Genomic DNA, 15,244 nt, shown 5'->3' on the forward strand with positions numbered 1-15,244 from the left:
CGCTGACAGGGCACTCGTGTGAGCCTGCATAGTTGGTCTGTCTAACAGTGCGCTTCCAAGTTGTTAGTTGTTACTTATGATTTATTTGATGTTTTTGAATGAAGCAAATGCAGTGAACTGATGGGAAACAAGCAAGCTTCTCAACAGGAGCCGGTCAAAAGATCGCCACATAGCGAAAGCCTTTCGAGATTATATGAGGTATAAAGAAAAGCCCATTCTCAGCTGTTATTCAGCTGCAGTACTACTTCTGTACGTAAACGTATTGATTGTTTTCCCTTTGCATAAGATAGGTTATTTTTCTAGTTTCTCTTTGAAACGAATGTTTACTCCCCTTCGAAAAATGTTGCGTTTATTTTCATTATTTAAAATAGACAGTCTGTTTAAGACTTCGTCTGTAATGGAAATCTGTGACTTGGGGACCAGATTATTGAGGTGGTGGTGGAGGGGAGGGGTGGGGGGTGGGGGGGTTCTCCCTTGATCCCTATAAAAAATTCACGTTTTCTTTGTTGTTCCCTATCAATAAGTTCCATTCCTAATATTTTTTGTCATTGAAAGTTAATAGAGGGCTAGTATTCCTTGTTCCCTTAGATTAATCCCTTGTTCTCTTGAAATAAATGATTGTATTCCAATCCAATATACTTGCCTGAGTACAGCCACCTTCTCTCCTCAACAGAAATTAGAGGGAGGGCATCTGTGTTTTCCTGCTGATAATCCAATTCAAGGTCATGTGACTTTTTCCCCGAATGTGTGGAAAATGACTTGATGACTTCATCGATTGTGTATGGGTTCATGTAATATCCTCTTTATAGATGTTTGGTTTACTTAACTATACTTTGTTTTTCCTTATTTAATTTTAGGAGCTTGCTGAAGTTGCAGATGGAATATCCACCATCAAAAAGGAAACGTTTCAGGTAGAAGGCAACTCCATATATCTTTTGAAAATATAAAAGTTAGTTTAATTACATGTTTAATGTTAATCCAGAGAGTAAAATATATTATGTACATAATATTTATACAATTGTCCAGTGTCGGAATGCTTAAATTATACAACACATAATGAACTGAAGCATGTTGAAAAATTAAGTGGCCTCAAATTTCACTTGACATAACCCTTGAGTGCTAGACCATTGTGTATTCTGTGCACCATTGTGTATGCTGAAAATGGGTATCTAGTAAGAACCTTCATCTGCCATAAGCTTTTTCACTTAAACTATGGACATGTACACATTTTCTGAAAGGTCATAAAAGTGTCTCTTCTCTACAGTTAATTTCACTGAAGTTGACGTAATTTCAATTGATATCCATATGATATGTCACAGCAATGGGAAATTAAGAGTCTGTCAAAAAACCTCCTACAAATCTCAGGTGCTGATGAATGTTGTTTACGGTGTGCAGGCAGTTTGACTAAGTCTCTTGAAATTTTGATGTACTCAGTACATCATACAGATTCCTGATCATGAGGGACAAAAATTTTGACATACTGAATACATCATATAAAGGCACCCAAGGGGTTAAAATACATGCACAAGTACCATACCTAATTTTTGCTTTTTTTGGACCTTGACTTTTATGTAGTCTGAAACTTTAAATGCACTACATACTTTTTCAAGCTTTTTATATAATTGGTGAATAATTTATTAATAGGGTGTCATGAAACGTTTTCAGCGGGTCAAGGCAACTGGTTTTCATAGGCCAAAAGCAAAACATTTTGAACTAAACATCTTTATAAGAAAACCTTTCCTCTAGATGGTCAAACCAGGCAGGCAAATTCATCCTCACAGCCAATCAATTTTCCTAACGCCTTGCCCTCATTGAAACCTGTGATTAATTTTGGATTGAGCTTGTCAAGTCCATTTAATGTTTTGACAGGCACTTCTTGACAGTCTGGTAGTGTTACTCTTAAAAGGTAGTAAATGAAAAGTTCTGATGGTAATCATTGTTAATCCACCAGACGTTTGTGTTTCAGAACTACTTTAGATCTCAAGTAGATGACTTTGATGAATTACTGTTCTCACATATTGCATCAAGTGGAGGAGGTAACAGGGATGCCATGGGACTGACACTGGATGGGTTTACAGATGGATTTGAAACGTTCCTGGACAAAGGTACAATCAATATATTAAATATATAAGTTACAAAGTAAATGTCTATCCAGTGCAAACAGTGTCCTACATGTACATTACAGGTAATTCTACTATTAACTTTATTTGAAATTGTAAGCTTTGACACGTTAAGTTATCCAGCATAATCCACATCCTTAAAGTACAGAAACATCCTGAATAAATTTCTTCTCATTGCATGCTGTAAAATATACACATAGCTAGCTTCCCACCATGTCTAAATTTATACTCACTGTGTACTGCATATAAACCAGCCTATAATAATAATTGTGGTTGTGTACTCAGTGGGTTAGTGATTACATGTACTTACTATAGCTGGGTATTTAGTGTTTGCAACTTTGACTTATTAGCATTCATTGTACACTAATTGTCTTGTAAGAGTCAGAGTAATCAATCTTTTGAAGGCTTACTCTTGATTTCTGGTTTTTGTCATTTCGTGTTCACAGGAGGAACAACCGCAGGAAAGTTAGAGCTATACTTCTCAATGTTCAGTGATGGTGAATCATCCATGTCCTTCACAGGTAAAAGCTTCAGCCAACAACAGCCTATAACCATATTGTGCAAGATTCCTGTCAGACTATTGCTCGTCAGTCTCTCTCAATGAAATATCATATGGTTTGTTTAGCTGCCAGGCTATAGATATGAATTTGGGATTTACCTATTTACATTGGATTCTCGAAACATTTTTATTGAACTATGCATTTTTACTCCTTTTCCTTCACTTTATCATTCTTTGCAAAATTCTTGAAATACGATATGTTTTGAATCAAGATTTTACTGATAAGACAGCACATGCTCATCTACAATGCTGAAGTTAAGACTCTGACTATCGCAATAATTGTTTTTTTTGTTGAACAAAATAGAAGTACATGTATATTTAATGGATAATTATTATTTTTAAATATCAAAATCTTCAACAAGAGATTTTAAAATCCCAATTTTAATTGATTTTAAAATCTCCTGTTGAAGATATTTTTGATATTTGGAAATACTGTATGGAAATACTATTAATAATGGTTCTGTTTTATTGCTGGACTAGATTTGGTTGAGATGTTCCAGATCTCCAGATCTTTAGCTTTGGCTGTCACTGACAGTGGCGTGCAGGGTCCTAAACCTGAAACAGAGACAATAGCAGATGTGTGGGCGAGGTCTATTGTGAGTTGAAAGTTATTGTACTTTGTCTGACATTTAAACCCGTGTATAACACTGACACAGCCCTTTTGAGAGGTCCAGGCTGTGATTTTCCCAATAGTGATATGATTACTTTAATTACATAGTGTCAAGCCTGGCTTGTAGCATTGTGATTGTTACTTATACATGTAGCTATTTTATCCCATACCATATAACTTAGAAGTGTGCACTCACTGCAGATAATGAGCTACATGTATTGAGCCTGCTGGGAGCTGGCCTGGTCATCTATCAAGCAATTGATTTATTAACGTGATCAGTACGTTGAGCTGCAAGATAGTCACAAAATTATAAAGATAAAAATATAAAAAAAAAAAAACTTTGAAATTGGAAGTGTATTGTGAGTTCATGATAATTATACCCTTCGTATATGGTGAGGACTTTTGTATACAAATGAAAATAAGAAAGATCAAAGACATCTAATATTTGGATGGGGGAACTGAGGTTTTAATTAGAGATATTAACGATCCTCGCAGTGCAATCATTACAGGGAGGCGGGGGTATTATTGGAGAGTGTTTCTAATTCTCAGTTTCTTTGGTTTCAATAACATTCTTTGGTTAGATGGGTGATGACAGCACTTGTGTAGACTGTAACAGTTTCTGTGGCTGGGCAAAACAAAACTGTCCAAGAGTGTTTGATGGAATTCACAGCTGGGTGAGAAAGATATTGTTTCATAGAGGACATCCACCAGACACCACCTCTTCTCACAGACAGGTACATAGTTGGTAATGACTCATGTGTGATGCAAGGTTCAGGAATTCTGCAGATATAAAATATAAAAATTCTGCAGCATTCGTTGGAATTAACTGCATTAGTTGGTCATCAGTTAACTGCTAATAAGTTATAATGATAGCGCAGATCATTTAATACTACAGCGACACAAGGTCTCTGTCATCCCCAAATAGTCTTATGTATGGCAGATTGAACACAGCAAATATATTACCATTAACTATAATCTGGTACTGTGAAGAGAAATTTTGAAAACCTAAATAAAATGTAATGCAAACAGACATTTAAAATGTGCGGAGAACCCTGTAAATATTCAAAGTGGTTGCTCCCAAGGATTTGTTTTTGTTCTCAAAAAAACATTATTTGGTACTTACATGCAATACTGGTCATGGATCCTGATGTGTAATTAATTTGACAATGTGTGCATAATTTGAAGCCATTACCAGATGTAAACTGTTATATAGTGTCTGTATTTGTGGTTGTAATCTAAGTTAGCATGCACATCACCACATAAAACATAATATTTGCCTTTAAAAGTATTTACCTTACTGGCATCCTGATAATCACTTATGGTGCGTCATGTTTTCCCATGTTTGTTTTAGGGATTTCCTGTTATACCCCGTCTGTCAAATCCATTAGACAGTCAGTCCTTATTGAACACAGAAACCCTCTGGATTCTCTCTACAATTCTTCCGCCTTGTTTCCTTGTTAGTGTAGTTCAAACATCCAATTTAGGAGGTCCTCAGGCAACAACTACCGATGAAAGAAAAGCAAATCCACTGGAAAGAGTGAGTTAATGTTGTTCTGCGATGCTTCCATACAGTTAATATGGTAACGTTTGTCTGTGGTCTATGATTGTTATTATTATAATACGAATGTCATAGGTATGAATGTGACACACTTAACTCTTTGATGCACACGTAACTCATGTGGGACATGTTGTAGAACTTACAAATGGACCTCAACTAGAATGCCTTGTGAATTCACTATCAGCGGTTTTCAATTGAGTGTCAAAAGTAATCAGGCAACTATTTTGGTTTTGGTTTTACTATGGTTTGAGATTGCGGAGTAGTCTAATTCTTAAGTAATTGGTTTTATGCCACTATAGCTTACACATGTGTCGAGCAATGAACCATCCCTTTAATCTTTAACTCGTTGCTGGTTAACTTTATTTTTTGATTTGTTGTAGTGTAAAGAATGGACGATGCTCTATGACAGTGTGCAGCATGGCCAGAGTTTAAACAGGTGTCATCGTTTATCATGTATTCCATGCTGACTGTATCTATTATCTCGAGTGTCATCTTCGCCTCTCCTAGGTTCTCGCTCATTGGGACAATCGAAAAAGCGGGCCCGGCGGCACTCCATCTTCTTTTTCTGTCCCAGACCCCACTCGTTTTTCTTTCACACACCCGCTCTTTTGATCGTCCCACTGAGCGATAACCTTCAGACATTTATGTTACAGTTACATTTATGTTTGCTGCCAGAAGGCTGAGTACAGTAGCACTAAGGGAATTTTCCACTAGCTGAACTCACTTTAAAATGGGTGACAAAATTACTGTGAACGGCACAATATAGTACAGTACATGTATGATCATGGTGTTTTTATCTCGTGAAACTAGGAGAAAAGCTATCTGATGCTGCTTTTGGATAGCAATGTAGAGCTAATTCAAGGACCAAGTAAAAGGATGATTTGTTATCAAATGCATTGATTGTGTTTGTAGGTTCAAACATCACTGCATGGCATACCGTGGACCTACTGTTACTCTGTTAAGGCTTGGAAAGGAAGGATTGCTCATTGTTGCTATTGATGTAGAGTGGAGGTTAGTACAAATCATATGTAGAGCCTAAATGAAATCCAACTGTATTTTTTGGTTATTCTGTGTATTTCTTCCCAGTCACATTTAGTTTCTTTCCAGCCTTTAACTCGGTTAACCCATCTTTCCAAGAAAGCTTGAAAATAAGATCTCTCTTGTTAAGTGTAGCGCAAAATATTCAAAATTTAATAGTTAATCAAATCATGATCAATATTATTGACACCGCGTAGTTTGAGCTTGAAAATCAGACAGATCTGTTGTCAGATGACAATAAACAAAAGAGCGACTAATCAAGCCAAACTCTAACTTGTTTGCTACTTGCTTTGTTATTCAGAGAGTCCACGTCTAGCTGGGGAAACTCTGATTGCAGGGTCATCCAAGTACGACCCAAGTTTCAGGTGTTAAGAGGTGAGGACGAAACCATGTGAGCCGGGTTGTTCGACAGGTTGTGAACGCTAACCCAGGATTAAAAGTTAACCGAAGTATAAATTTTCCTGGTATAAAAATGTTTTTATTGCTTTAGGTTTTGTCTAATTTGAGATTATTCAAACTCAAAACAAAAGGCCATACAATATATACAGAAAACCTTACCGCAAAGTTGCAAACCTCAAATCAACTGAAGATTCTCGCTTATCCTGGGTTAGTTTAATCGGGCTTTGAACAACCCAACCTGGTTTTCATATGATCGCTATGATCGCTTTGAGCACGCCCAGAAAACGTTGAGCGATCCTTACAACTATCAGTATCCAAATGATCACAGCGATCACTACAAAATAAGAAAATGCCCGAGAGAGCCTGGATCAAACAACGAGGCCGCACTACATTGTGGTGTATTTATCATTGCAAGGATGGCTACAATCGGTGGAGAGTGGTTTCCATTCAGGTAACAAGCCTTTGAGCCATTTAAAACAGGTTTCGTTATTTGTGAACAGAAATAATTTTTTTACTTTAAAGATCGAGTCTAAAGGAATCTCTAAGGCTAAAGCAGACAACAGAAGACTACATGTGCCATTTTTGTTCTTAAGAAAGAGTCTAGCCTGAGTGAAACAAATTGTTTTATCATAATCCCTTTGCCTTATTTACGTTGTTTTGTTCATTAGCTGGTCCAAACTTGATCTTTTTCAATGAGAGAGCCCGAGGTTTACCATCCGGTATCGTGTTGGGACAGACATCAAGGCCTTGTTGTACCCTGGACACTGGTTTATCATCCGCAAAACTTCATTATCAAACCGATTTAACACCCCAGACAATCAGCAAAATAGAGGTGAGAAAAAGCACTCATCCGTTCGAAAGCGAAAAACATGTTAAATAGTTTCAGTGGGAGAGGCCAAATACGGCGCAGGGGGGTGGGAGCGAACGTGCAATAGACTAACGGCACTGTGCACCCAATTAGGAAAAAAAACTGGGGAAGGGAGGGAGGGGAGGGAGTGTTATACCGAATTGAAGTCATGGTGCAGAAACCAAAATTGAAAACCAAGTGGTGTAGAAATTTTCTTTCCTTTCATTTTGGTCGGAAACAAGAAGGTAGTTGAACCCCTCTATTTCGAACTCTCATGATCAGGGGAAACGGAAAACAGTTCGAAATAGCGGATGTTCGAAAAATCCAGGGGAAGTGGTTCGAGTTCGAAATAATGAGGAATTCGAAATAAGTGAGTTAAAATTAACGGGGTCCAACGGTACATCAGTGGCAACCTTGAGAGTTTCCATTACTCCTTCGTCAAACCTTTTTTTCTGTATTTCTGGTCAGGTTTGGGGATGTGGAGGACAAGAATTAAAAGACAAACAACAGAAACAACAGCAGTGGGAGCGAAAACAAGCAGAAAAACTTCAAAAGGTTATTTCTTTACTTTTAGGTTGGATTAAGCTCATTCAGGAAGAGCGTGATTTTGGGTTGAAGTTTTCAGTGAGGTTTTCTGTTCATTTGTGCTCCAGTTCTGACGTCGACTAATTTGAAAACCCCTCAAAACTCTGGCAATTAAAACACTCGTAGACAAAAAAATTAAAACATTGATCACTAATCCCTGATTAACGCAAGAGAGGATCAGAAAGTAAGCAAGTTTTAAAACCTTAACCTTAGGTTATAACTATCAAGTTCTTTTTAGATCCCTCCCGATTTTCGGAAATCCCAGGATTGTTGTAAAGAAGGCTATCTAGCCTGCGAGCAGGCTCATGTTGGAGCACAAGCACGCGAGACAAAGCCACAAGTGTGAAATCGAGCGGCAAAGACGCGAGACGAGAAAGTGAACCTTCGCCAGACTCATTCCTGCCAGATCACTTTACTCTTCACTACTCGCGCGCGCGATTCAAAGGTGAGCCTGCTCGCAGGCTAAAGGCTATCCTGTGATGAGGATTTTGCTCACGTGGACAACCATAGCGGCTTTATACCCTCCACGAAAACATCCACGCAACACGCGTGGAAACAGTCGCGAAAAAACTGGGTACCATGTCTAAAAATAGCTTGAGTGGGTGGCCTTAAAAATACGGCTCATATGAGAGATTAGCTCTTTCACCTTTATCCTCCCTTGATTACCGTTAAACGGCTTATAACCAATCCAGCCCTGTACTGTTTAGTTATCTCATAACAAAAGTACGTGACTCTTTGTCCAGGTTAAACGGCCAGGAAGATGGGACGAGAACCCAGACAAAGCAATCTTGGAAATGGCTGGAGTCACAACTGATCACAGTCAGCGATAACAAAATAAGGTCAAAGAATTGTAATAATATATCATGTTGCCAGTAGCTCGCCAAGTGTCGCTAAACCAGAATTTACTTCCCATAGAAAACAAAAGAAGAATTGACTTGTCAACTGATCGTCCTTCCGCGGAAGGTGAAATTGAGATTGCGTGTTTGTGAGCTATCTTTCTTCAAAGTATCGCTTACCATTCTGTGACAACTAAATTTGCAATTGGTCTCTAGGGAGGTTTTGAGAATTTCTTTCAATTTATAGCGTGAAACGCTCTGGAACTCTTTTGTTCCGGTAAAAAGCAGTTTGTTTTCCTTTAAGAGGCCAAATAATGTTTATTTTATTACCATCTTACTATTTTTCAACAATTATTCGCCGAAGGCGAGGTGAACATTGGTAAATATTCACCAATGTTCACCGAGCCTGAGGCGAATAATTGTTTTAGTATAATTTTCAGAGGTGAAACACAGAATAACAACTAAAACAGACTGTTCGTTTGCATACACGCATGCAGCCGTAGTTTTAATAATAAGCTCACACGTAAGCTTACATCGATTGTGAATCCATTTACAAATCAAGTTCGGCAATAAAACAAACAAGCGAAACACTACGAAAAATAAATTCATCCCGTACCTTTGTTTTATCGTTGTTGACCTCATTCAGAGCTGTCATCATCGTCTAAAAGTGAGTAGCTTTAGTTTGAAGAAAAATAAATTTCGGTCAATCGATCTGACCTGCTGGCGATCAACGTAACCACTGCGTGTGCGATTCTTAAATTCCTTGAATACGAGTTATTGAAAGGATTTTTGGTCCAAGGGCGACAGCAGTCATTTTGAAAATTCTCCATCCTTCCAAATATCCTTGTCTCAAGTTCTGCTACCACATGTGGACTTGGAGTGATGTTGGAGTGATGTCTTTCGAATAAATGAAAATTTGATTCAGCAACTGTCCGCCATGTTTACTTGCCGAGATGGCAAAGGTGGCGAGCTTAGTAGCCAGGCCTCGAAAATGGTATATTCACCGCTCCAGCGTCATATAAGGAATCGCTCGACCAATCAGATTGCTGGAAACTCTTTGTTCAGCTCTGAAATTATACTAAATTATATTAGTATATTCTCAGCTCCGACTATTGCATTTCTAGCTCTCTGATTGGCTCAAAAACTCCGACTATGAGCCATTAGTCGGAGTTTTACCTTATATGGAAAACAGTGCGCCAAGTTTAAAAATTTTCCGCTCTGTAAAATTGTTGAAATAAAAATCGGCGGCAAAAACCCGATTAAGAATATACTAAAACAATTATTCCATTCGACCTTGTTGGATATGAAGTGATCATAACCAACTCGCGCTACGCGCTCGTTGGTTATTTATCACTTCATATCCAACGCGGTTTCATGGAATAATTGTTAAATATAAATATTTGAAATGAAAATTATAAGCTTGTACAAAACAAAAAAAGTCTCATTTATTTAACCTTTAAAATATACAGGTAATTTAGCTAATGTTCACTCTAAGGTTAAGCATATTTATAATACAGTGAAGTAGCAATTAACGATTGAGGTTCATAATAAAGCTTGTGGTTTTCCGTGTATCAGTGGTAGCCATGGGAACACACCTCATGAGGTTATTTGCTGCGGCTACATAAACATTGAAGTTCTTAGAATTTACTGAAACAGATAGGAATATTTTTGGAGAATATCTGTAAAATAGAATTTACTTCCCAGAGGAAACTAATTTATTCGTTTGTACCTCCAAATGGTCGCTGTCAATAACCTCAGAATATAAATTCATAGTGTTTTCTAGTTAATTATTTGTATAAATATTCAGGATCCACCTAAGTACGGATCAAAATACGCGACAAATATATTGTAAGGTATGTAAATTACATTCGGTAAATAAATAATATATATTTTTGCATAACGCGTTATGTGTCCACACGTTATTTTGTAACTGCTTTAGTATCTTCTGCTTTTTCTTTCTTTCTTTCTTTCTTTTTTTTTTTTTTTTGTCTCTTTCTTTCCTTATTTCTTGACAATAACCTTACCTAATAATGTTAAATCTTTATTGACGCCGCACTTACACTAATAACAGAAGAAGTATATTCATTATAAGTTCATTGAAGAAAATAACAAAGAAAGTAATTTGTTAATTGGAGCGTAGAGGCTAAACGAACCGCAATGTTCCAAAAACGTCCTTCACAAGTTCTTTCTCTCTTTTTCTTCCTTTCTTTGTTTCATCCTTTAATGAAATTAACCGTCACTGACACTAAGTTCTGTGGCACACGAAATGAACTTTTACGACCGCCTTACAATGACCCGATATGTTTATGTACACAGCTGAAAGGTCAAGTATGGACTTCACTTGGTTACTTTCTTTGCTTTACTCAGTTGTGGTCTGTTTCTCTTCGTTATTCGTCGTATATGTTGCCGGAAGTTCTGACTCTGAAACGAGTAGATGAAAGGGTTCATGCTGGAGTGTGTAACAGCCAATAACGCCAAAGCTGATTGCAACACTTCGTGGCGCCCGAGCCTTGAATCAAATGACAAAAGCAACTCCACCACAAACCACGGAAGCCAACAAATATTGAAAAGCAATATAACGCTGCCCAGGATCTTTGTTAAGCGATGTCGTGATTTTAGAAGCACTTGGCTTGTTGCAGGGCTTGTACAAGGGTTACCAATCCAGAGATGAACAAAAATTTTTCCGAAGAAATACATTGTGATGCACATCGGGATGAAATACATGGCTGCGAAAAGGATTATTCTGTAAGATACCGGTAACTCGTCTTGAGGCAAAGTCTCCCAGCAGATCAACTTATCGTCCTTGAAATCGTAGATTTCAATAAAATACATGCTTGATCCGAAGAATACGAGAGATAAGATCCATGTGGCTGGAAGGATGAATTTCAGTTTGCCTTTCGTTAATGTTCCTCGCCGTATCACTGGCTTTACAATGGACAGGTAACGATCGAATGCTAAAACTGCCATAGTGTAGATGGAAATGGACGCGCTGAAAAACGTGATTCCATTCAATCTTCCACAGAAAACAGTGTTATTGTTTTTCCCTGAGACGAGAAACCAAACTTCTAAAACTATGTGTATCACACCAGAAACACCAACTATTAGATCACCTACTGCCATGTTTACTATCAAAATGGACGTAAAGTTTTGGAGGTACTTAGTTTTGAGCACGACCGCGCACACAAACAAATTCCCCACAATGTTGGCAAAGAAAATGATGGCATAGCCAACACAAAGAATTATTTCTTCAGCCAGAGACATCGCCATGATAAAAAGTTCAGTTTTACGACCAAAAATTGTGAGATACTCGGCCGCAACCTTCCTTAAATACTAGGGGTATTGGCACTGTACTCAGTGCGTGGCCTTCGACATAAAGCGGACCGCGACGTTGAACGTCACTCTGACGTGCTAACTTAAGATTTTGTTCACTCTGAAAGTGAATTTAACGGATAAAGCATATATTAGACCATAATCCGCCAAGTCTCACACAATATAGCCACCCGGTTTAGTTATTTTTGACCTTGGTACGAGAAGTTATGGCCACTTATGACGTTACGTTATTTGCCTAGTATTTTGTTTTCGATCCAGCTTTTATTTTGAGGTGACTATAAGTACGTATATTTACTTTCATTTTTTCGGCGAATTGCCCTCTTTTTAAGTTACGGTCACGGCTGAATTATCAGTGTTGTTTTTCAACTGACTGCAATTAAACTTTGCCCAGCTGCTGATATTGATCCTTAATTTTGTGAATAAGACTCTCACGCTTAAGACTTGTAAGCCACTCAATGTTGATTTGCTGTGAAGCTGAAAACAGAATACGTGACCAATGGTTTATATTATTTTGAAAGCCTGTGAGGTTCTTCTTAGTTTGAAAATACTCAGTTTTCTGACAGCCTTTACGCCAGAGTGATCCGTGTCTAACATCTAGTCAAAGTCGATATATTTAAAAGTATCCGAAACTCATTCGCTGTGCAGGGATGGCACAGTGGTGAGAGCGCTCGCCTCCCACCAGTGTGGCCCAGGTTCGATTCCGGCCAGGTGCCATATGTGGGTTGAGTTCGTTGTTGGTTCTCACCTTGCTCTGAGTGTTTTTCTCTGGGTTCTCCGGTTTTCCTCCCTCTACAAAAACCAACATCTCGATCACTGAAAATTCCAATTCGACCAGGATAGAGGCCCCGCGTAAGAACCAACTGAGGCTCATGTGGCTTCCTCTGGGAATATTGTAGTTTACAAATTTTTATTTACTTTATTTCGGGCCGAGCCAACATATTCTTAATTTTTGAAAACCAGAAATTTTCTAAACCAGAAAATGTTTATTTTTTTTTTTTCAATTTACGAGCCGAGTGATATTTCTTCAAAAAATTCCGAACCACTTCATGCTAGGTAACTATTGATTCTTGCAAAAAAATAAAGTTGCCAGCTAAATTTCAGCCTTGCGGGGCCGGCATATTCTTAGTCTGTTCGCAAAATGTTTGCCTTTTTCAACCTCAAAGTCTTCCAAAAGGTTCGTATACTTGAACGACTTCAGTTAAGTGTATTGAACTGTCTCGCACTACCTGACATCGTCAGTGCAGCATGTAAGAGGAACTAAATCACTTGTACATTTAATCGTGCCTTGCATATTCAATTAAGCTAAGACCTGTTAAAGATCTTCTAAAAAATAAAACAGGCAGGTTTCCATGACAAAAGAACAGCAAATACACCATCAATTTCACTGGTCAAATGACGTATTAGAGTACAATAATCGACCATCTTCAGTTGTGAATAAATTACGTACTTTTAAAGTTACATTTGAATTTATATATAAAAACCAAGAAAACGATAGAGACCAGGATAGAGGCCCCGCATGGAAAGTAACTGAGGCTGACGAGGCTTCCTCTGGATATAAAGAGTTGAAAACACTGCCGCACGCCTTATCACTGGAACCAAGCAATACGACCACATCAAACCTGCCCTTCGAGAATTACACTGGCTACCTGTTGAATCACGGATTACATTCAAACTTCTGCTCATCACTTTTAAGATTGTCCATGGACTTTGCCCAGCCTATGGCGCGTTTTCAGGGTCAAAGTTAAAAACTAGCTTTTCCACCTTTCCTTACCTGCTAAGTAAAATGTCTGTCATTTCCTGTCTTTGAAATTAGACAGTACGCATCTCTTTTGACCTCCGAAACAATACACTCCGCGTTTCCTGAATACTAAAATCATAACATCCGGCATATTTTGACCTTTGAACAAAATTCTCCGCGTTTCCTGACTTCTCTCGAATTTTAAGTCCGGCATGTTCTGACTTTCAATGTAATTAGTTACCAAATGTTGTAATATTTAGTTTAAACATCTCAACGTAACATCCCATACTGACACCTGACAAGCAATTTAGTTCATAATAAAATCTCGCTGCTGAGCCGACATTTTGATTTGCAAAATTTGTAAATGCGCGTTTTCTGACTTCTCGATTCTACCAGGCGTCTTTTCCGCGCAAGCCTGGATCCCCTGATGCAAACCTAGTGCCAGGACCCAAGGGGGCCGGGGTTTTCCCGGGGATTTGTTAATGGAGTCGACGGCACAAGAGCAATTCTTGAGCAGTCTTCGCCATACATCATTCGACCTTGTAAGGAGACTTCAACAGGACACAGTTAGTGAAGATGTGGCTGATTATGTTCTGTTCCGATTGGAACAAATTTCTCGCCATTTGGTTCGACTTGCTGACAACATGCAGGTGTTTGATACAGTTCGACCCTCACTCGCCACTGTGACGCGAATGTTGTCGGAGGTAGAGCGGAATTGGTATCATTCCTCCCCAGCAGTAGCAAACCAGCCTAGAACGGTTGGGCGTCCTAGGTTCGAGATTCTACGGGAGCAGCTGCAATATCTTTCCGATTATGAAATCAACTTACCCGACATGTCCAGAACCCTTGGTGTGAGTGAGAGTACCATAAAAAGACGTATGCAGGAGTACAATATCTCCATTACCGACAGGACGACAACCATTAGTGATGATGACCTTGATAACATGGTAAGATCCTTTCATAGGGATTTTCCAGATGCGGGATATCGGAGGGTCCAATCGCAGCTAGTGTTGCGCAATATAAATGTGCTCCAGCTGAGAGCCCGAGAATGCATGCAAAGAACGGATCCGGAGGGACTTGCAGTGAGATGGCTATTCCTTACACCAAGAGCTGTGTACTGTGGCACATGGCACATAGACGGGAATCATAAATTGATCAGGTGAACCTTATTCGTAATTGATTATAAATAAAATTTATTCAGATTTATTGCGCCTAGTTTCTAATACAGGTGGTTGTTGGTTAGTCTCCTTCCCAGCCGGTTTTTTTTTTTCGGGGTGGGGGGTGGGGGGATGTCACGCAACGCTCTCTCCAAAGAAGCGTTGCGTGACACCCAAAAAACGGCTACGAAGGAGACTAGTTGTTGGTAGTGAGGACAGAATCCATGAAAGGACAGCAAAGTATGGACTCATGTATTTTTAAGTTTCAGATGGAAGATTGTAGTGCATGGTGGAGTTGATGGATACACAAGATTTCCTGTATATCTTAGGGCTGGAACAAAGAATACCGCAGCTACTGTTCTTGGCCTTTTCCAACAAGCAGTGGCAGAATATGGACTCCCCTCAAGGAATTTTTAATAAACCCTTGTTAAAATAAAGTGTACAGTAGCCTCCGACAAAAGCACTTT

At 38.7% G+C, this 15,244-nt stretch overlaps 2 protein-coding genes across 4 annotated transcripts; both read left to right on the forward strand.

Moving 5' to 3' along the window:
• The first annotated feature begins 1 nt into the window (after position 1).
• Positions 2 to 9,635, forward strand: LOC110048222 (uncharacterized). Of its 2 annotated transcripts, none has more exons than XM_089275497.1 (13): positions 2 to 198; positions 858 to 911; positions 1,967 to 2,105; positions 2,567 to 2,641; positions 3,160 to 3,275; positions 3,871 to 4,023; positions 4,641 to 4,826; positions 5,228 to 5,283; positions 5,760 to 5,858; positions 6,187 to 6,260; positions 6,953 to 7,116; positions 7,600 to 7,686; positions 8,460 to 9,635. In XM_089275497.1, the coding sequence occupies exons 1-13, from the start codon at positions 121 to 123 to the stop codon at positions 8,544 to 8,546; spliced, it is 1,368 nt and encodes a 455-aa protein (XP_089131623.1). In that variant the 5' UTR covers positions 2 to 120; the 3' UTR covers positions 8,547 to 9,635. The 2 variants fall into 2 exon arrangements, with proteins under 2 accessions (XP_089131623.1, XP_089131631.1); XM_089275505.1 differs by having other exon boundaries at positions 178 to 249.
• A 3,981-nt stretch (positions 9,636 to 13,616) lies between these two features.
• Positions 13,617 to 15,219, forward strand: LOC149118996 (uncharacterized). Of its 2 annotated transcripts, none has more exons than XM_089275522.1 (2): positions 13,617 to 14,779; positions 15,041 to 15,219. In XM_089275522.1, the coding sequence occupies exons 1-2, from the start codon at positions 14,103 to 14,105 to the stop codon at positions 15,192 to 15,194; spliced, it is 831 nt and encodes a 276-aa protein (XP_089131648.1). In that variant the 5' UTR covers positions 13,617 to 14,102; the 3' UTR covers positions 15,195 to 15,219. The 2 variants fall into 2 exon arrangements, with proteins under 2 accessions (XP_089131648.1, XP_089131652.1); XM_089275526.1 differs by having other exon boundaries at positions 13,618 to 14,779; positions 15,047 to 15,219.
• The last annotated feature ends 25 nt before the right edge of the window (positions 15,220 to 15,244 follow it).

This window comes from Orbicella faveolata, unplaced genomic scaffold (genome assembly GCF_042242905.1).
Source record: "Orbicella faveolata isolate gen_17 unplaced genomic scaffold, um_ofav_v1 contig_1, whole genome shotgun sequence".
NCBI classification, from domain to species: Eukaryota; Metazoa; Cnidaria; class Anthozoa; order Scleractinia; family Merulinidae; genus Orbicella; species Orbicella faveolata.